The sequence below is a fragment of the Schistocerca piceifrons genome, chromosome 4, assembly GCF_021461385.2.
Source record: "Schistocerca piceifrons isolate TAMUIC-IGC-003096 chromosome 4, iqSchPice1.1, whole genome shotgun sequence".
In the NCBI taxonomy this organism is placed as follows: Eukaryota; Metazoa; Arthropoda; class Insecta; order Orthoptera; family Acrididae; genus Schistocerca; species Schistocerca piceifrons.
The window spans coordinates 618,863,005-618,884,223 of NC_060141.1; the positions used below are offsets into that span (position 1 = coordinate 618,863,005).

Sequence of the window (21,219 nt, forward strand, 5' to 3'; positions counted from 1 at the left end):
CACGGCCGACTTCCTTCCCCGTCCTTCCCTAATCCGATGAGACCGATGACCTCGCTGTCTGGTCTCCTTCCCCCAAAACAAACCAACCAACCAACCAGCCAGAAGATATTTCAAACAGTCCTTTTCACAAAGCACACTGCAACTGTGTCAACTGGCAAATTCAGCACGAAAACAAAGAACTCAGTGGAAGGTCTCAGATTATTTAGAAGCCTCTTCAGTAAACAAATTAACACTGAACAATTACAATACAGAAACCTGCAGTGAACAATCACGACAAAGAAACTACAACAAAGTGTAAGAAATATCTGTAACAATGAAATTGAAAAGAAATAACTGCAACAAAGAAAGTAATAAGAAATAACTGCAACAAAGACAATAGAAATAAACATTGTAACAAAGAAATTAGTAATTAACAACTTCTATGAAGACATGAAGATTTTTTAAAATAAAACATGTCTAATTTAAAAGTGGAAGCTGCTTTATAGAGAATATAGTACTACATGGTACTAATTAACAGAAAAAATTTAACTTTTGTGGATTGGCGTTTTTGAAAAAAAAAAAGTTTTTTCTGTAAATTATAAAAAAAAAATCAAAAGGCGACAGCAAAAGATACACCCAAATGGAGGATACCATTATAATCATAAAGCAATTATCTTTCAAATTAAAAGCTATAACAAAAATCTAGAACTGTTACAGAGGTATAGCATTTTTAAAAAATTTCTGAAATTTGCATCTTCAAAATTGTATTCGCGGTGTCATCTTTGGAGGCCTGTAGCTCGGGCAGGAATATTTTTGGAGAGAACAAAAAAATATGTGTTTCTTACTTACTCCTGAATTTTAACATATTAAATTCAATAACATCTGAGACTGTGGAGGTAACCTCCGTGCCTGAAGTGATATGGATTATGCCTGAAATAAAGTAGTCTGGCACACGCTTATTCATTTCTTTGTAGTACACTGAGACACTCCAAATCATTTGAGAAGACTCTAAAACATTCATAAATTTTCACGGACATGAAAGAAAACTGAAACTTTCTAAAACATTCGTGAGAATTCTGGAGTGAACATTCTGGCCAGTCTTGGCCACTTCAGCACTTGAGTTCCAGGTGGTTCACTGACTTCCCATAAGAAGTATGTTAGTGTGATGCCGTCTTTTGACACCCAAGTCTTCAAACTCAGCCCCTGCAGTTTCAGACCGTCTTCATGGTTGAGGAATGGAGGGCTACCATACCGTATAGCCCCTATGCAGCTGTGGGAGTTGGATGAGGAGTTATAGCGGCGTACACGGACATACTGTGCTTACATTTATTATATATATGTATTACCGGACTTTCCCAAAAATTGTTGATCTATGTAATTTTTTGTTTCAGTCTCAAAACTTAGGAACAGCAGAGGACATCAATTTCTCTTACGTAGACAGTGAAGGAGATGAGGTAAGATAATCATTGCAGGAGTGATTTTTTAGATTTTGGCTTCGCATTATTCGCTATTAATTGGGTGCATAATTTTTATTTATTTTTTTCAGATTCCAATACAAAGTGAATGTGAATTCCAAGAGGCATTAAAGGTGAGATTAATATGAACAAGATCACACATTATTTCATGTATTATGTGAGTGCAGGGTGTATACGACCAGGGAGATCCAGGAAAAACCCGGAAATTTTTTCATCCGGGAGAGAACCAGGAAAAACCCGGGAATTGTTTGGAATTCCGGGAATTGAAGTATACTCTTTTGTCTTGTTTCTTTTATGACATAATGTTAAGATCTTTTAATGTTTTTTCACATACGAACATAAGGGCTTCCTGCGTCGTCGTAGCTGCGCAAGCGTGGTGACGCTTATTATCTGGCGATCGGTTGCAACTGCTGAATCGAACCTATGTCTAACAGGTCACGGGAAAATATTGCGAATGGTGTTTTGAAAAGCGCGACATTCAAAGCAGATTTACTTATACGCAAGATGAACTATATGCGAGAATGTACGATGAATTTCTTAAATCACAAAGCGTTTCACTGTCATTTAAAAATCAACTCTTTCAGGACGACCATTTAGAAGAATTTCGAGTCCAGAAGATCAGACATTTACGTCGTTATTAAAAATTTTACTGGCACATTTGTGTGATGTATCTTAAAGTGTAACACGCGCAAAAAAGATCAACATTATATGTGGAAACTTAGCTTCTCTTTCAGCTTATTAAACTTCGAGACCAATATTATATGTGAGTGCTATGTATGTTTATTTAAACCATTAACTTTCGTTATTTGTGTGTTCACGCTACTTAAGGGTGATGTTGCTATTGGCTGACTACATCACGTGTCCTATGCTGTCATCAGCTGGCGAGATCACGCTTACAAAAGCGTATTGCAATCTCAATTTCAGTGCTTTGGGAAGTGCCATGCGGTGTCTGGTGGAATTCAAATTTATACCTTCGTAATACGAAAATATGCAGCGTACATGTTGCTGCACATCAAAGGTGTTTTTCCCCCCTGAGATTCATTTTCTAAAGTGCTCGGAAATTCTACGTCGGTATATAAAACAATAAACATTCAAAGGATTGATGAGTTTTACAGTGCGGAGGAAGAGTATACTGTCACTTACCATAGAAAAAGTGTACTTTCGCCCGGAAGAAAGTGTATTTTTAACCGGGAAATCCGGGAATTTTTTTTCCTTGTCCACCTATACACCCTGGAGTGGCTGTTGCTCCGCTTTCGTGTAAGCACTTGTGCATTCTAAATAATTAGAATGGAACTCCTATCCTGCTTGTTCCAGTTCAAGCATCAAACGTTTTTGGTATTTGACAAGACCAGAAAATGGGTCATGGCTATAAATTGCTGTAGGTAACAGCTACAGTTTGTGTACTGGATTTGCAAGTTATAAGGAGAAGACCCTATTTTTACTTTCTTTTTTTAAATAGATTCATGATCTCTTGTGATACACTTTTCATTTACAGGATGCTAGTTATACAGATACATTTTTCTTTATGTTCTTTTGTGTAAATGGTCCCTATTTATTTATTTTGCGCAACACTGTATTCACCGCGGAAGTGAACCGTATGATCTTTTTTCCACGTTTGGGAAAGAAAGAGAGAGAGTGTACACTATTACGTCATTTGAAATATATAGCCAAGTAAGTTAGTGCTTCTTGTGTTCACAGTTGAATAATCTTTTATTATATTGACTTACTGATTTACTGACTTCACCACTGACTCAACTTAATGTTATCATCTACATGTGCTATCTTTTGGACAAGATTCTTACTCTTATGAGGAACTTCTGCCTGTGTTACAAAGAGTATCGGCACAGTAGGTTGTTTTTGTAATTTATGTTGTAGTTCTGTTTCCATCACAAGAGTGATCATGTGTGCTGTAGCACTGATAACCATCGACAGGATGGAAACATTAGTATTAGTGATGGCAGTAACTTAGACTCTGGATAGTGAGCTGTGGTTATGGTGAAAGATGTAGGTATGCTTGCCATGTGTTTAGAGCTAGTCATAGGAGTCCTAAGTAAACATAATCTGTCAGTTGCTGACATTCACCTTATTTAAATTAGTGAAGTTTGTACTGGGTGTGCCATAACTACCTCAGTAGTGCAGGGACTGTGATAATAGTTGAATAAAGGGTAGACTATTGTCCCGAAAGAGGAATACAGTAGATTACTTTCTCCCACGATAGTCAAATAATTCAGGCAGCGAGTAGAAGATGGGAAACTGATGATTTACCATAATACTTTTGTATACAATTTCCAGTCAGCAGTTGGTGAAAATGCCCCCAAGATCCCACATTTCAAAACAGAATGTGACACAAAGTGCAAAATTAGTATTGGATTACTGTTTTTGACACAATACTTTGATAAGGGTGATAACATTTTAAATCTCGTAAAGATGGGTGATGTGTATGAGTTTGCTACGAGAGGTTATGACATTCCTTAGAGTCCAGGCACATACCACAGAACACCAAAATTAAACTAATTCTAATGAGTTAACAGCTAATATGTGTAGTGCTTCAGGACAAACAAAGTTTATTGCTGATAGAAACTTTGGAGTGCAGTGCAGCTTTGTATGGAAATAGGTGTTTGCCGCATGCCAAAAATTATGCTATACAGTCTAAAATAAGTATGATGATCAGTTTGATGCGAATTTGTTCTCATACATAAACATGCTTATCCCTTTATGGGGAACGCAACACACAATCCATAATTGATTTTAGATGGTAAATAATTAGTCACCGTCTTCACAGCACTGATATGGCCGTATTGGATTTTTGTCTACTTGTGCACCCATTACCTTTTGTACCTTCTGAAATTCCAGAAAGATGACACTGTCAAACAAGTTTATTCCTCATGGTTAACGTGAACGGCAGCATCATTCTTTGATGTTGTTGTTCAAAATATATCACAGCTGCGGAACAGGTACCATACATTCATATACCAAAATAAATTATATTGAAATACAGTCAGATGCTCTTACTTCAATTCCGAATAAAGTATTTGTGCTCTTTTAAGTGGTCAGTTAAACACCCTTTCTGGGTACACCTTGTATGCATTATATGAAATATACAGGATACCATTGCTAGTCTGTCACTCTGCTTATAAATGTTATCATTAAATGAATAGTACCTGTGACTGAAGACTAGCTGGCAGAATTCTGTGAATCTGTGGAGTGGTAACCTTGGCGCATATGAGTCAATAGTAGATGTTCAGAACCTCATCACACACACACACACACACACACACACACACACACACACACACACACACAGGACTAGCAAATGTGATACATGAACTCAACACCGAGGATGCATTTGAAAACATTTGCTATAGTGTAAAATATCACTTTGTTAAAATGATGTTTTGCACAGGGTATGTAGGACAGACGAATGACAATAGTCGAGTACTTAAGCACATTTGTGTAATGTAGTTTGGAAAATGAGACATTCATATTGAGTGGGGGTTTTTCTGTACGCACTTGTTGATTGAATTTTAGGGGAGGTGGCATTGCTACTGGACGGGATGACACTAGTGGTGGCTCCTGTTTGGCTGCAGTTGCTGTTCTTAATGTTTTCTGTGTGCAGCAGATCCCTGCCTAACTAGCAAGTGTCTTGATGTTTTTTGATTCCCCCTTTGCCTAGCAAGTGTCTCAATATATTGTTGATTGGGCTGCAGAAGATATGGAGAGAAGGGATTTGCAGATCTCCTGCCAATTGTGAGTGCCCGCTTCTTCTGAAAATAGCTTAAAAGTCTACACCAAGTCATATGATGATAAAGTTCCGAAAGTGACAGCATGTGAGCACATGAAATGAAGAAATGCAAACAGGAACAGCAGTGTGTTGCCATTCAGTGAATGGCTAACAGTGGCTCTTTGCCAAGAGTGACACAAGTCAATTTTGTATATGGGCTTGAGCATATTCTTTTCCCCTCTTTAAATGAGTAGTAATATATAAGCAGTCTCTGATTTCATCTTTTTTATTTTCCAGTTTGCTCGTCAGAGGGCTCGCCGAGGGAGAGGAATTGTCTTGAAGCTAGACAGACCGAATGTAACAGATAATACCATTCAAAACACCCAGACAGAAACTTCAGTGCAAGGTGTCACAGCAAAATTTTCAAAACTTGGTGTTGTACGTCGACATGAAAAACCAAAATCTGCTAAGCCAGCCAGCACACGACCAGCTGCTAAAATACTTGCACCCGTAGAAAAAGCAAAGCGCATAGTTGCAGCTGTAGGGTCAACACAGCCACCAAAGAGCAACAAAATTAACTCAGAGGAGATCAGGGATGATATTCCACCCTTGTGGTTCAAAAGGTACATGCACAAGGTAAGTAGCTTACAAAGCAATATATTTTTATTATCTTATCTTTTCAGTTTATGGTATTCCAGTTCGATAGTTCACCAAAGAAAGTAATTTAGTATCTATGACAAGTCATAGTATTTAATACTGTGTGTGGCTTATGTTATGTTTTGTGACAACCTAGTGAGGCTGTGAATCCCTCGTGCATGAGGTCTGTGGTGCAAGTCAGTGGATTTGTTAGTATGGTGCAAGACATTCTTGATCCCAAGTGCCCACTTAGAAGACCAAAACGAATGTGATGTGTCCACCACAATCTCCCTGAGCCTGGGTTTCTTTGATTATATTCCATTTTATTCCATATGCCAATAGCATCTCTCAAGGTACTGTGTGCTCAATGACAGCACATGTCTTCAGAAAGTTTTTGCATACTATAATGAGCCTTTTTATTATTTTCATTGGGCTCCAAGAGCACCAAATTCATATGCTTATAAGAACTTGCGAAATTTCGCCAAATGGTACACGCAGTTATTCAATAGGTTTGCAGCTCCTCACTAACCGTTAGGGCCACATTTTTTCCTTGCAGGGTAGCTATTACTGAACTCCTTTGTAGTTCAGTGTTAGAAACTAATATTTCATCCATGTTCTTTTTTAAATTATATCTTTTGTGGTAACTTTTAAATTTGAATCAGTTAAACAATTGAAAGGGTCAGCAGAAGAAAGTACTAACTCACAGTTTACAAGGAGATCACAGATTCACTTCAAACTGTGTTCACCTTTAGTAGGCCATTAAAACAACATAATGTGCAAAGCAGTAAGGTGCAATACTCTGGTAATAACAAGAAAATCGCAAGAGAAGTTTTACACGTCTGTTATGAGAGTTTATTGTGGTCAAGTGAATAACATTCAAGCTGCGTAAGGCGAATGTGTGTGAGGCAACAGTTTGACTCTCACTCAGACTTAATTATTAATCTATTTTTTCATCACTGGTCATATGATTTATTTTCAAAATGTCAAAGAGGTGTGTTTTCTCTTAGAAACTCTGAACATTCCCTGGAAATGCGGGGACACTGCATTCATTTGATGTATTAGATACCATTTCAATTTATGTTTTTCACGTCTGTATGACAAATACCATCCTGCAATGTGTGATGTCGAGAGCACATTCGACGAGTAAATGTACATTACTCTTGTGGTGTGGAACACCATGACTTACTATATTACTGACTGTGAATTATGTCATTCGCATCATTATTTATCGAGGCTTGACTTGGGCTTTCCAAGCCTGTCCCTCGTCCTTGAAAATTTAATTAAAAATAGTAGATAGTCAAATAACTTGAAATTCTCTGCAGCTTCATGAAAATGCATGTGGTTTTTTTAAAATGATATTATCTCTCAAATGTCAAGTAAATTAAATAATGTGACAAGTGATGAAAAACATATAGATCAAAAAATAAGCGATGTTGGGAATCAAACCTTCACCTCATCCTCGATTCTCTTGCAATGCCCAAACACTAACCACTTGACAACAATGGCCCGTAACGGCTTGCACTTCCATACAGATACATCAGTTACTTAATAGATGCTTAAAACTTCTCTTGTGATTTCCTCGGAATTGCTAGAATAGTGCACGTTATTACTTGCACATTATATTGTTTTAATGGCCTACTAAAGATGTACAAAGTTTGAAGTAAATCTGTGATCCCAACATCGTGGCCTCCCCCTGTTAGTAAGAACTAGTCTCATAATGCTATTTCTTGTGTTTGTGAATGCACCATATGCTATTGTTCGCGTCATGTAAGAAGGTGGCCCAATATTCAGCCGTTCTGCCCATCCCCCTCTACTAGCCACTGCTGGCCAATAATATTCATTCTCTTTCCGAGTGGCTAGCGGAGTGTTACAGCTTGAGAGCGAGAATCTACATGCTATGCACTATTGCCACACTTCGTGAAACCGAATTATTCATTCAACTATCAATTTTTTTGTTTCCTTTTTTTTTCTTGCAGCCGTATAACTGTGAATGTATATCTTGTAAATGTTTAACGTGTGATTAAAAAAAAGGTCAGGTGATGGAAATAAACGTGACGTGCTCCACAAGCAGGCATGGCAGATTATTTACCACATTTATAACTTTTTCAAATGTGAATTTAAAAGCAGGTCTTGTGCTGTTGACAGTGGATAACACAAGAACGGACTCCAGAACCATGTGGTGTCAGCCAAGAGAACTCTAAAGAGAATTGTAAAGGAAAGTGTCAGAGCCGTAGAAACAGCTGGTTTCGTGTCGCCTGGAAAGCATCGAAATCGCAGGGAACCTGTAATGCAAGTCGGTAGTTTTAACAATGATGTTTTAAAGTGCTCCATGTGAATGATGAATGCCCGACATAAGAAAAACATGTTACAATTATGCAGGCTTCAATGGTAAGCGCTTTGCCAAGGTAAATAATTTTAAAAGACGTTGGTTCCAGATATGTTAAGAAGAGAGTTTATAGTTCAAAGAAGTGAACTAGGTGCAGCATGAACTGTATCCCACATAAAGATTCATGATACAAGAGAAGGAGGTAGTTCAACAGTGTATTACTTTGATGAAACATGGGTCACTAAGAATCATTCCAAGATGATGTGCTGGAAAATGAGTGATGGTACTGGCAGTTTTAAAGTTTTCATAGGGATAGGTTCTCGGACACTTATTCTGCATGCTGACTCTTCTTCTGGTTTTATTTCTGAGAATAAACTTGTATTTACGTGCAAGAAAAACAACAGTGAATAGCATTCGGCAATGAACACTGTCAGTTTCATGAAGTGATTCACAATTCTTGTCATACTTTGCTTCGAAGTCGCTCATTGCCAGTTATAATTCACATCTTATAGAGAAAAAAAAATCAAGTACAAACACTAGAAAATTAGATTTATTTCCCTGGCTTAAAAATAGAAATATTAAGCATCATATAAATCAGACTCATGCCGATCTTCTGCAGCTCGTTAATTTATACTGTACAATTTACGTGACAGAAAATACAAACTTTACTTCCTTGCAAGTGAACGGGATCACTAAGTTTTGCATTTACCCACATGTCACTGTCATTGTAGCCCCATGGAATTAATTTGGGCAAAGGGTTTTGAGGCTATGTGGGAGAAAAAAAAACAAAACATTCAAGATAACATGCAATGAATCTCTTGTGCATGAGGCAATAGACAATGAGGCAACAGACAACATCCCACCTGTAGCATGGGCACAGGCTGTGTGGAATGCTGAAAAGCTTCAGAAAGAATAATTTGGCAGGGAAGTGATGATGGATATAAGCCTTGAACCTATCACCGTACATTTAATATCAGATTGTTCGGAAACAGACTCAAATAAAAGTGAGACTTCAGAACAAAGTAATAATATTTCTTAGTTTTAAAGACTCGTGGTTTAAAAAATGTGTTTGTCGACATATCAGTTGCATACATAATAATGAGAACTTCCTAGCCTTCTGGTTAGAACATTGTATCCTTTTAATTATGCAATGTTCAGCATATTGCCCAAGGAGAAGTTAAGCTTCTCCCATTATGTTGTAAACCTCTGTCATTTTCAAGGCACGAACTGGATGAGGCCCTAAAATGACAGTAACTGTTACTTGTCAAGATATTGGTGGTTTTCGATATTATTGGTCAGATTCCCTGGAGTTAGTCGCAGATGATGGTTAATTGTTTGCTTTTTCAATGGATTATAAATGTGGTCTCTCACTGTAATAGCGAACGTGTTAGTTTACATGCATAATGCCCATTAACAATGAAAAATATAACAAGTTACTAGCCATTTTTACGATAGTCTTTTGCATTAGTCTTTTCTACCACTAATTCTTTTTTACACGCAGTGATTACACTTCACACACACACACACACACACACACACACACACACACACACACACACACACACGCACACACCTTATACATTTTTAAAAATTCTATTGAGCAGAAGCAGTTGTCAAGCAAATATAATGATTTTGGTTTGTGCTTGAAGTTGGGACTGCAACTGCTGTGTTCGGATGCAGGCTGAGTTGGCATCCCTTCGCTCCCAGCTTCAGGCAGTGTTGGCTTCGGTCACACAGCTTGAGGCTGTTGCCAATGGGCATCACTGTGGGGGTCCGGATGGGGGTTTGTCGGGGACGGCCAGCTCGTCCCACACATCCCCCGATCGGACTACGACTGTGGTTGCCCGGGATACTGCCCGCATTGAGGCTGACCCCTCACCTGTGGTAGAGTGGGAGGTCGTCTCAAGGTTTGGCAGGGGGCGAAAGACATTCCGGAGGGCTGAACAGAAGGCCTCTCCAGTTTGTCTGACGAACCGGTTTCAGGCTCTGTCTCAGGCTGATACTGACCTTCGGCCTGACATGGCTGCTTGTCCTGTTCCAGAGGTTGCCCCTCAGTCTGCAAGATCCGGGCGGTCGCAGAGGGTGGGCTTACTGGTAGTTGGGAGCTCCGTCAGGCGCGTAGTGGGGCCCCTTAGGGATATGGCAGCAAGAGAGGGGAAGAAAACCAATGTGCACTCCGTGTGCATACCAGGGGGAGTCATTCCGGATGTGGAAAGGGTCCTTCCGGGTGCCATGAAGGGTACAGGGTGCACCCATCTGCAGGTGGTCGCTCATGTCGGCACCAATGATGTGTGTCGCTATGGATTGGAGGAAATCCTCTCTGGCTTCCGGCGGCTATCTGATTTGGTGAAGACTGCCAGTCTCGCTAGCGGGATGAAAGCAGAGCTCACCATCTGCAGCATCGTCGACAGGACTGACTGCGGACCTTTGGTACAGAGCTGAGTGGAGGGTCTGAATCAGAGGCTGAGACGGTTCTGCGACCGTGTGGGCTGCAGATTTCTCGACTTGCGCCATAGGGTGGTGGAGTTTCGGGTTCCGCTGGATAGGTCAGGAGTCCACTACACGCAACAAGCGGCTACACGGGTAGCAGGGGATGTGTGGCGTGGGCTAAGCGGTTTTTTAGGTTAGATGGCCTTGGGCAAGTACAGAAAGGGCAACAGCCTCAACGGGTGCAGGGCAAAGTCAGGACTTGCGGGGACCAAGCAGCAATCGGTATTGTAATTGTAAACTGTCGAAGCTGCGTTGGTAAAGTACCGGAACTTCAAGCGCTGATAGAAAGCACCGAAGCTGAAATCGTTATAGGTACAGAAAGCTGGCTGAAGCCAGAGATAAATTCTACCGAAATTTTTACAAAGGTACAGACGGTGTTTAGAAAGCATAGATTGCATGCAACCGGTGGTGGAGTGTTCGTTGCTGTTAGTAGTAGTTTATCCTGTAGTGAAGTAGAAGTGGATAGTTCCTGTGAATTATTATGGGGGGAGGTTACACTCAACAACCGAGCTAGGTTAATAATTGGCTCCTTTTACCGACCTCCCGACTCAGCAGCATTAGTGGCAGAACAACTGAGAGAAAATTTGGAATACATTTCACATAAATTTTCTCAGCATGTTATAGTCTTAGGTGGGGATTTCAATTTACCAGATATAGACTGGGACACTCAGATGTTTAGGATGAGTGGTAGGGACAGAGCATCGAGTGACATTATACTGAGTGCACTATCCGAAAATTACCTCGAGCAATTAAACAGAGAACCGACTCGTGGAGATAACATCTTGGACCTACTGATAACAAACAGACCCGAACTTTTCGCTCTGTATGTGCAGAACAGGGAATCAGTGATCATAAGGCCGTTGCAGCATCCCTGAATATGGAAGTTAATAGGAATATAAAAAAAGGGAGGAAGGTTTATCTGTTTAGCAAGAGTAATAGAAGGCAGATTTCAGACTACCTAACAGATCAAAATGAAAATTTCTGTTCCGACACTGACAATGTTGAGTGTTTATGGAAAAAGTTCAAGGCAATCGTAAAATGTGTTTTAGACAGGTACGTGCCGAGTAAAACTGTGAGGGACGGGAAAAACCCACCGTGGTACAACAACAAAGTTAGGAAACTACTGCGAAAGCAAAGAGAGCTTCACTCCAAGTTTAAATGCAGCCAAAACCTCTCAGACAAACAGAAGCTCAACCATGTCAAAGTTAGCGTAAGGAGGGCTATGCGTGAAGCGTTCAGTGAATTCGAAAGTAAAATTCTATGTACCGACTTGACAGAAAATCCTCGAAAGGTCTGGTCTTACGTTAAATCAGTAAGTGGCTCGAAACAGCATATCCAGACACTCCAGGATGACACGCGTAAAGCTGAAATACTAAACACCTTTTTCCAAAGCTGTTTCACAGAGGAAGACCGCACTGCAGTTCCTTCTCTAAATCCTCGCACAAACTAAAAAATGGCTGACATCGAAATAAGTGTCCAAGGAATAGAAAAGCAACTGGAATCACTCAACAGAGGAAAGTCCACTGGACCTGACGGGATACCATTTCGATTCTACACAGAGTACGTGAAAGAACTTGCCCCCCTTCTAACAGCCGTGTACCGCAAGTCTCTAGAGGAACGGAAGGTTCCAAATGATTGGAAAAGAGCACAGGTAGCCCCAGTCTTCAAGAAGGGTCGTCGAGCAGATGCCCAAAACTATAGAACTATATCTCTGACGTCGATCTGTTGTAGAATTTTAGAACATGTTTTTTGCTCGAGTATCATATCGTTTTTGGAAACCCAGAATCTACTATGTAGGAATCAACATGGATTCCGGAAACAGCGATCGTGTGAGGCCCAACTCGCTTTATTTGTTCATGAGACCCAGAAAATATTAGATACAGGCTCCCAGGTAGATGCTATTTTTCTTGACTTCCGGAAGGCGTTCGATACAGTTCCGAACTGTCGCCTGATAAACAAAGTAAGAGCCTACAGAATATCAGACCAGCTATGTGGCTGGATTGAAGAGTTTTTAGCAAACAGAACACAGCATGTTGTTATCAATGGAGAGACGTCTACAGACGTTAAAGTAACCTCTGGCGTGCCACAGGGGAGTGTTATGGGACCATTGCTTTTCACAATATATATAAATGACCTAGTAGATAGTGTCGGAAGTTCCATGCGGCTTTTCGCGGATGATGCTGTAGTATACAGAGAAGTTGCAGCATTAGAAAATTGTAGCGAAATGCAGGAAGATCTGCAGCGGATAGGCACTTGGTGCAGGGAGTGGCAACTGACCCTTAACATAGACAAATGTAATGTATTGCGAATACATAGAAAGAAGGATCCTTTATTGTATGATTATATGATAGCGGAACAAACACTGGTAGCAGTTACTTCTGTAAAGTATCTGGGAGTATGCGTGCGGAACGATTTGAAGTGGAATGATCATATAATATTAATTGTTGGTAAGGCGGTTACCAGGTTGAGATTCATTGGGAGAGTCCTTAGAAAATGCAGTCCATCAACAAAGGAGGTGGCTTACAAAACACTCGTTCGACCTATACTTGAGTATTGCTCATCAGTGTGGGATCCGTACCAGATCGGGTTGACGGAGGAGATAGAGAAGATCCAAAGAACAGCGGCGCGTTTCGTCACAAGGTTATTTGGTAACCGTGATAGCGTTACGGAGATGTTTAACAAACTCAAGTGGCAGACTCTGCAAGAGAGGCACTCTGCATCGCGGTGTAGCTTGCTCGCCAGGTTTCGAGAGGGTGCGTTTCTGGATGAGGTATCGAATATATTGCTTCCCCCTACTTATACCTCCAGAGGAGATCATGAATGTAAAATTAGAGAGATTCGAGCGCGCACGGAGGCTTTCAGACAGTCGTTCTTCTCGCAAACCATATGCGACTGGAACAGGAAAGGGAGGTAGGACAGTGGCACGTAAAGTGCCCTCCGCCACACACCGTTGGGTGGCTTGCGGAGTGTAAATATAGATGTAGATGTAGAAGTTAATTTTATTGTGTATTAAATTTGTAATTATAATGCAGTTCAAATCATAATAAATGGTAATTATTGCAAGCAGTTTCAGTGTCATTTAGAGAAAAATTGTACTTCACGTCTTCACAAAGCTGTGTCAGCTGTTCTCGCCTCCCGGCGTCATGCAGAGTAAATCTGCGGAGCATTGGACATGAATTAATATTTCTCTCATGACGATTGATCGAAATTGGTTTTAATATTTGTTATCCCCTCATAGATTTGAACATATAATATAATCTATCACATGCAAATGAGCCTGACTGTTATCTGCAGCAATGCAGTTCAGTAACATGGACTTTGTTTGCCCACTCTCTGCTGGTGCGCATGCGCAGTTCTCTTCCCCCCATGCTTTCTTTCCGCTCTGCCTATATGCGCGGAAGCGTCGTCCTAGGTGACGCGGGCTTTGGTAACAGGTAGTTCCGTTTGTACTGCAAAAAATTCTGTCTAGTAAATAAATTATTTTGTGTTACGGTATTTATGTTCTTGTCTTTGAATTTAATCAAGGTGTCACATGCAGTAACACAAAGTGACATTTTCACGGGTCATTTCTCCAGTCTCTTCAATTATTCCAGTTCAATTTTATTTTTGTGATTTTTGCAATGGGTACAACATATGACTTGTGCAGATTAAATACTTAAGGCACGCTACTGTAGCTGTTTGTAATACATCAGAAGGGAAGTGGTTATTAACAATAAAAAATTTATTGTTCCGTGGCTCCTCTTGGTCTAACCATCTATAAACTAATTGTTTGAAATTCTCTTCCATACACAGTAGAACTTCTGGAAACCTATGTTTGGGTTGTATTGCTTTTGTGACGTAGGTGACCTGTTGCATGCAAGTAATAACCACACAGTCTTCATTAATGAAACTAAAATACATGATAAAAATCATGCATATTACACTAGTCATGGTATTAACTTTTGGTCCGCGAGTACTTTGCCTTGTATAGTGTCTGGCTACTTAAAACTACATCGTGAGTTTAATTCGAAATTAGGCTCTTATGCATCCAACTTCCTTGCACAAACTTCTACTGTAAATGCATAATTGCCTCTAGTCTCAGTACCAAGCCACAACATATATAAAAAAGGAAATCTTTAATTTTAATGTCACTCTTTATAACAATTTGCCTAACTGAAGGGCAATCATGTGTGGCTAACAGTAGGGCAATTGTGTACAGAGGTGACCATAGTCATGGGATAGCGATGCGCACGTGTACGGGTGGCGGTAGTATCACATACAAAAGGTATTAAAGGGCAGTGCATTGGTGGAGCTGCAATTTGTCAGATGTTTCATGTGAAAAGATTTCCGACATGATTGTGGCTGTATGATGTGAATTAACAGACTTTTAACTTGGAATGGTAGTTGGAGCTAGATGCATTTAACATTACACTTCGGAAATCATTAGGGAATTCGGTATTCTGAGAAGTGTGTGCCAAGAATACCAAATTTCAGGCATCAGTTTTTACCATGGCAATGCCAATGGCCTTCACTTACGACTGAGAACAGTGGCATTTGCATAGAGTTGTCACTGCTGAAAGAGAAGCAGCACTTCCTGAAATAACTGCAGGCATCAATGTGGGATGTACAACGAATGTATCTGCTAGAACAGTGCAGCAAAATTTGGCATTAATGGGATACGGCAGCAAACAATCGATGTGAGAGCCACTGCTAACATCACGACATTGCCTGCAGCAACTTTTGTGGACTCGTGACCATATTGGTTGGCCTCTGGATCACTGGAAATCTGTGGCCTGGTCAAATAAGTGCCAATTTCAGTTGGTAAGAATGGATGGTACGATTACAGCGTGGTTAAGATCCCAAGAAACAATGGACCTAGGTTGTCAGTGAGGCACTGCGGTGGCCCCATAATGGTGTGGGCTATGTTTATATGGAATGGACTGGATCCTCTAGTCCAACTGAACCAATTATTGACTGAAAGTAGTTATGTTTATCTACTTGGAAATCATTTGCAGCCATTCATGGACTTCATGTTCCCAAACAGTTATGGATTTTTTATGGATGTGAATGCACAATGGCACCTGGCCACAATTGTTCCCGATTGTCTTGAAGAACATTCTGAACAATTTGATCGAATGACCCAGATCGCCGGATATGAATCCCGTCAATCATTTATGAGACATAAGCGAAAGGTCAGTTCGTGCACAAAATCCTGCAACACTTTTGCAGTTATGGCTGGCTATAGAGGCAAAGTGTCTCAATTTCTGCAGGAGACTTCCAATGCATTGTTGAGTCCATACTACATCGAGTTGCTGCACTACACCACAATATTGGTAGGAATCCCATGACTTTTATCACATCAGTGTAAATATGAGCTGCTTGATACGGCTCTTGAGTCTGCCGCCAGACCAACATCAGTGTAAATATGAGCTGCTTGATACGGCTCTTGAGTCTGCCGCCAGACCAACATCAGTGTAAATATGAGCTGCTTGATATGGCTCTTGAGTCTGCCGCCAGACCATGTTTTATGCCTACCCCAATATTCCATTGAGGAAACTACTCAAAATCGCCAGGTGGTGGCTGTTTGGTACTACTGGCAATTAGAACTACCTGTGTTGCTATTGTGGCAGTCTGTATGGAGTCCGTATCTGAGCATGTGCATTTGGAGTCCCCTACCTGAAGCCAAGCTGTAGGCTTCTGTGCTGTAGTGTAACAGGTTGGATTTTTTGCTGTGGTGTGCTCCACTCCATGCACAATCTGTCCTCTGATTGATATGTTTGTTAGCTTCTGCCTTTCAAATATCTTGCAGTCACCATTCTTGAAGTTACTTGCTTTAGTGGCCCTGCTTGTGCAGTGCCTCTAGACATTGATGAGTGACATCTTCACCTTTTGCAGTGACAAGTGCTTGAAGAGAGTTCCAGTCTATTCAGGCTACTAAAATGATATGATCAGTCTTGCGATAACTCTTCTGCATTATAATTGCAACATTTCCACTGAGCAACTTCATTTACAATTGTGACTGAACAGATTGTTTTTAACTTGTAGCTCACAGTAGATCACAGTGAGTATTCCAGTACTGATATAATGTTGCAGAATGGCAGTTTTCATAAATTCTTAAGTTGTTCTGGTGTTGACATCATTGCCCGAGTCTATTCCACTGTGACTTCCAAGGCACCGCCAAGCAACGATGCCAAAGCATAAGCAACATTCCACAGTAGTCAGAGATGCTCACTTGCTGCCGTGCCTTGTCAATGTTCTGAGCTGTTGCCTCTTACACCCCATCTGTACTTATGGCAAACCGAAGTGCGCACAGTTTGATGTTCCACACTTAACAACTACCTGAACAATGTTCGTGGTTTGCCACAGACATGTTTCGCTGGCCTGAGTGGCGAGAGGCAACATGTTGTTATTCCGTAGAATTGACATGTTACATCATAGCGCATGCGCCAGTTTCAAAATGTTGCTGTAAGTGGGTGATAAATTAGAATTGTTGGTAGACAGAACTTTCTCTGTGTTGCTACATAACTGTCGTGGGATGTTCTTGTTTCCCTCTGTATCTGATGGTGGCAAGTGCAGGGTTCCAGGATGTACTTAATTGGGAACCTGAGTCATATTGTGGAGGGTGGTGACAACTTGTAGCCTCCAAATATAACGTCATGAGCATACTTGCAGTCCTCACTATGACCCAGCTTTCTGTTGGCTTTTGTTTGTACCAAAATGTCTTGGGCGGGTAATGTGCCTCCTTCTCCACCTCCATCATAAACTGAGTATTTTAATGATAGAGAAATGAGGCAACACCTCAAACATGTCATCCACATACTGCCAAAAGCAAGATTGTTGTAAAGTGGCTGACTGTTGTGCATTCTCTTCAAAATCTTCTGTAAAATATTTGGCCACATTGAGAGACAGGAGGTTTATATGGTGACTCTATCTGCTTGTTCAAAGTACTTGTTATTGATTAAACTTTCAAATGAGAACAACATACAGATTTTCGCTGTGTGAGCACTGGTAGTTCAGCAGAAACAAAAGCCACCACCTGAGGATGTTTAGCATTTGCTTCAGGGGAATATTGTGAGAAATTCAAAACATGACCGGACTGAGAGCCAAAAAGGCATACACGATCTAGTGTTCTTGCAGCAGTGATTCTGATAGGTACTCAATGTAGCAGAATAAATAACACAAATATAATTTGATGTCTTAGGTGTCTGTGAATACGAGGTCCGTTCAAAAGATTCTTGAACATCCGTAATTTCGTGCCAATAGTGTGTTGGAATGAAATGTGTTTGGCATCCCTGCACATGACTGTGTTTAACATGGAACTGCCAGAAGTTTCATTGTTGTATGTCTGGCAGTTGTTGTTCAGTGCTGTATTGAGTAGAAAGTTGTGTCGCACAGTTTGCGACTTTCAAAATGGCAGAGTTAGAGGAGCAATGAGCCTGCATTACATTTTGTGTGAAACTCACAAAAACCTTTACAAAGACACACCAAATGATGCAGGAAGCCTGCGGTGATGAGTGCTTAAACTTTGCTCGGTGTTATAAGTCGTTCACATGGCTTAAAACTAACCAGATGGAAGTTAAAAATGACCCTTGTACAGGACACACTTTGACGTCTACCGGCAATGCTCATGTCAGGAACGTCAATGAAATTTTGCATGTCAGTCTTTGCATGCCAATTGATGACTGACTGTCCAAGAGATTACATAATAATGTAATATTTCAGTTGGATCATGTCATGAAATCATGACCCAGCATCTTGGAATGCGCTGTGGTGCCACCAAGTTCGTCCCATAGCTCATGAGTCAAAACTGGAAAGACCTTTACCTCGTAGCTTTTGGATCATGCAAATGAGAACGAGATATTCCTTAGGAGAATCGTAGCTGCTGGTGAAACGTGGGTACAGTTATGAACCTGAGACCAAGGTTCAGTCTTCACAGTGGGTTGGGATTGTTTTTTCAACACCAAAAAAGCCCGTCAGGCCAGGTCAAATGTCAAAGCCGTGCTGATAGTTTTCTTTGACTTTGAAGGATTAGTTCATTGTGAATTCGTGCGTTAGGGACAACCTGTTAATCGATGGTACTATCAGGACGTGTCTTGTGTCTGTCTGCAACTTTTGACATTTCTTCTTTACGGTAAGTAACAATTTGTCTTTTCCTGTTTATATTCCTATCGGGAATTTCCATTGTTTGAAAACTGTAAGTTGATGCATATGAGGAGGAAAACAGTCCTATAATGTTCAAACACAACATCAGAAGTGTACAGCTTGACAAAATCATGTCGATTAAATATCAAGGCGTAATGTTGCAAAGTGATATGAAATGGAACGAGCACATAAGGATGGTAGTAGTGGAGGCTAGTTGTTGACTGTGGTTTATTGGGAGAAGTTCATTAAATTGTAGTTCATCTACAAAGGAAACCATGTATAGAACACTGTTTGAGTGTTTGGGGTCCCTACAGGTCAGATTAATGGAGTCTTCCATTAATCAAAGCAATTCAGATGCGTGCCGCTAAAGTTGTTAGTGGTACATTCAGTCAACATGTGAGTGTTACAGTGGTACTTTATAAACTGAAATAGGAAGCCATGGAAGAAAGATGATGTCCTTTGCACGAAGCGCTATTGAGAAAATTAAGAGAACAGGTATTTGCTGCTGACTCCAGAACAGTTGTACTACTGCCAACATACATGTGACGTAAGGACCATGAAGGCAAAGTAAGAGAAGTCAGGGCTTGTACAGAAGCATACAATTGTTTTTCCCTCACTCCTTTTGCAAGTGAAGTAGGAAATGAAGTAATTAATAGTGGTATGTGGTACCCTTTGCCACATACCATACAGAGGCTTGTGGAATATGTATGTAAATGTAGATGCTTGTGGCACATGTTAATTCAAAACTGAATACATATTATGCCCTAAGGATCCTGAAAAGCAGAATGAACAAGCAATTGACAGTGCACATTAAGCATATATGAGGTCTATTCAAAATATTCCGGAACTTATGTCCACAGAATTTTTCTGCACTTACCTTATACTAATTGTGCACGATCTTCTTTGATATACTCTCCTCCACAATTGATACACCACACCCAACGCAGTTTCCACTTCCAGAAGCACTCTTGGTACACCTCTTTCTGGATCGCGCGAAGCGCTGTCTTCTTTTATCTTGCCTATCATTGCAAGTCTCCTTCCTCTCAACAGGGTTTTCAACTTTGAAAATAAAAAAAAGTTCACAGGGGCCAGTTCTGGAGAGTACAGAGGATGAGGCAGCACAAGGATTTTATTTTTTGTGCTCTAGTCACGAGCTAACAGGGATGAATGTGCAGGTGCGTTATTGTGATGAAAGAGCCATGAATTGTGTCGTCACATTTCGGGGCATTTGCTTCTCACATTCTCACATTCTCAGGCATCGCAACATGTGCTGATAGTATCATCAGTTAACAGTTTGTCCCTGTAGCATGAATTTGTGTTGAACTAATCCTTCAAAATGTCTTTTAATTGTTCCTGTCTGCAACTTGATGTATCTTTTTTTATGGTAAGTAGCAATCTGTCTTTTCCTACATTGTTGAACTTAGATTTTTCTACATGTGGAGCAAGCTTCTATTCATGACACCACAGAAATTCTGTCTGAAGTAATTCTGTATATACTACAGAGTCAGCAGTCTCAGTTTGGTGCTTAGCTTATCCGACACATAATTTTAAGTATGTGGAGAACAAAAGTGGTCATGTCACACCTCTTTTGGGCCCTCCTGATGATACCCTTGTCTGTGAAGCACACTCTCCATTGAGGACAACATTTTGGCTTCTATTATTTAAGAAGTCTTCTAGCCACTCGCATATCTGGGAAGCAATTCTGTGTGCTCGGTCCTTCATTAGCAGTCTGCTGTGGGTACCATGTCAGACACTTTCTGAAAATCTAGGAACATGGAATCTGCCTGTTGCTATTCATTTGTGGTTTGCAGGCCAAGCTGAGTTTTGCATGAGCAATGCTTTCTAAGTCAGTGCTCATTTGTGCTTTTCTGTCTCGAGGATATTTATTATGTTCGAACATCTTTTCAGTCACATGGGTTGCACTGCGTGGGAGCTTTGTGATAAATGCAGGCTAAGTAAAGAGCCAATGCCATAGAGTATATCAGGTGCACAGCTAGCTGCACTGCATTGTTGATGCATCATGGGTGGGCTAAGTGACATAGTGATGAGCCATTGCGCAGTTGTTGCATAGCATAAAATAGAGTTGGGATACCATCCAGACCTGGTGATTTATTTGTTTGGAACTCTTTCTGTTGCTGTTCTATGTCTGGGATGCCCATTACTATGTCCTCCATATGGTGGTTGTTTGATCCTCCTGCGTGAATGATTTATTGAATGCGAAATTTAAATCTTCATCTTTCCTTTTGCTGTCTTCTATTGCCACCCCAGACTGCTCAATAAATGGACAGAAACCTTTGACCCACTTAGCGATTTTATATAGGACCAGAATTTTCTTGCGTTCTCGGCACTTTTGCTGAGGCATGATGGTGGAAGTTGGTTGGGTGATGTGGAGGAGGAACAGTTGTACTACTGCCAACATACATGTGACGTAAGGACCAAGAAGGCGAAGTAAGAGAAGTTAAGGCTTGTAC

The 21,219-nt window shown here is 40.6% G+C and overlaps 1 protein-coding gene across 1 annotated transcript in view; it reads left to right on the forward strand.

Annotated features, from left to right (window-relative positions):
• Positions 1–21,219, forward strand: part of LOC124794918 — a 145,980-nt gene that overhangs the window by 10,463 nt on the left and 114,298 nt on the right. The window contains exons 3-5 of the mRNA XM_047258622.1: positions 1,371–1,433; positions 1,526–1,567; positions 5,473–5,811. Of these exons, the coding sequence (XP_047114578.1) occupies positions 1,371–1,433; positions 1,526–1,567; positions 5,473–5,811 (444 nt within the window). The remainder of the gene's footprint in view (positions 1–1,370; positions 1,434–1,525; positions 1,568–5,472; positions 5,812–21,219) is intronic.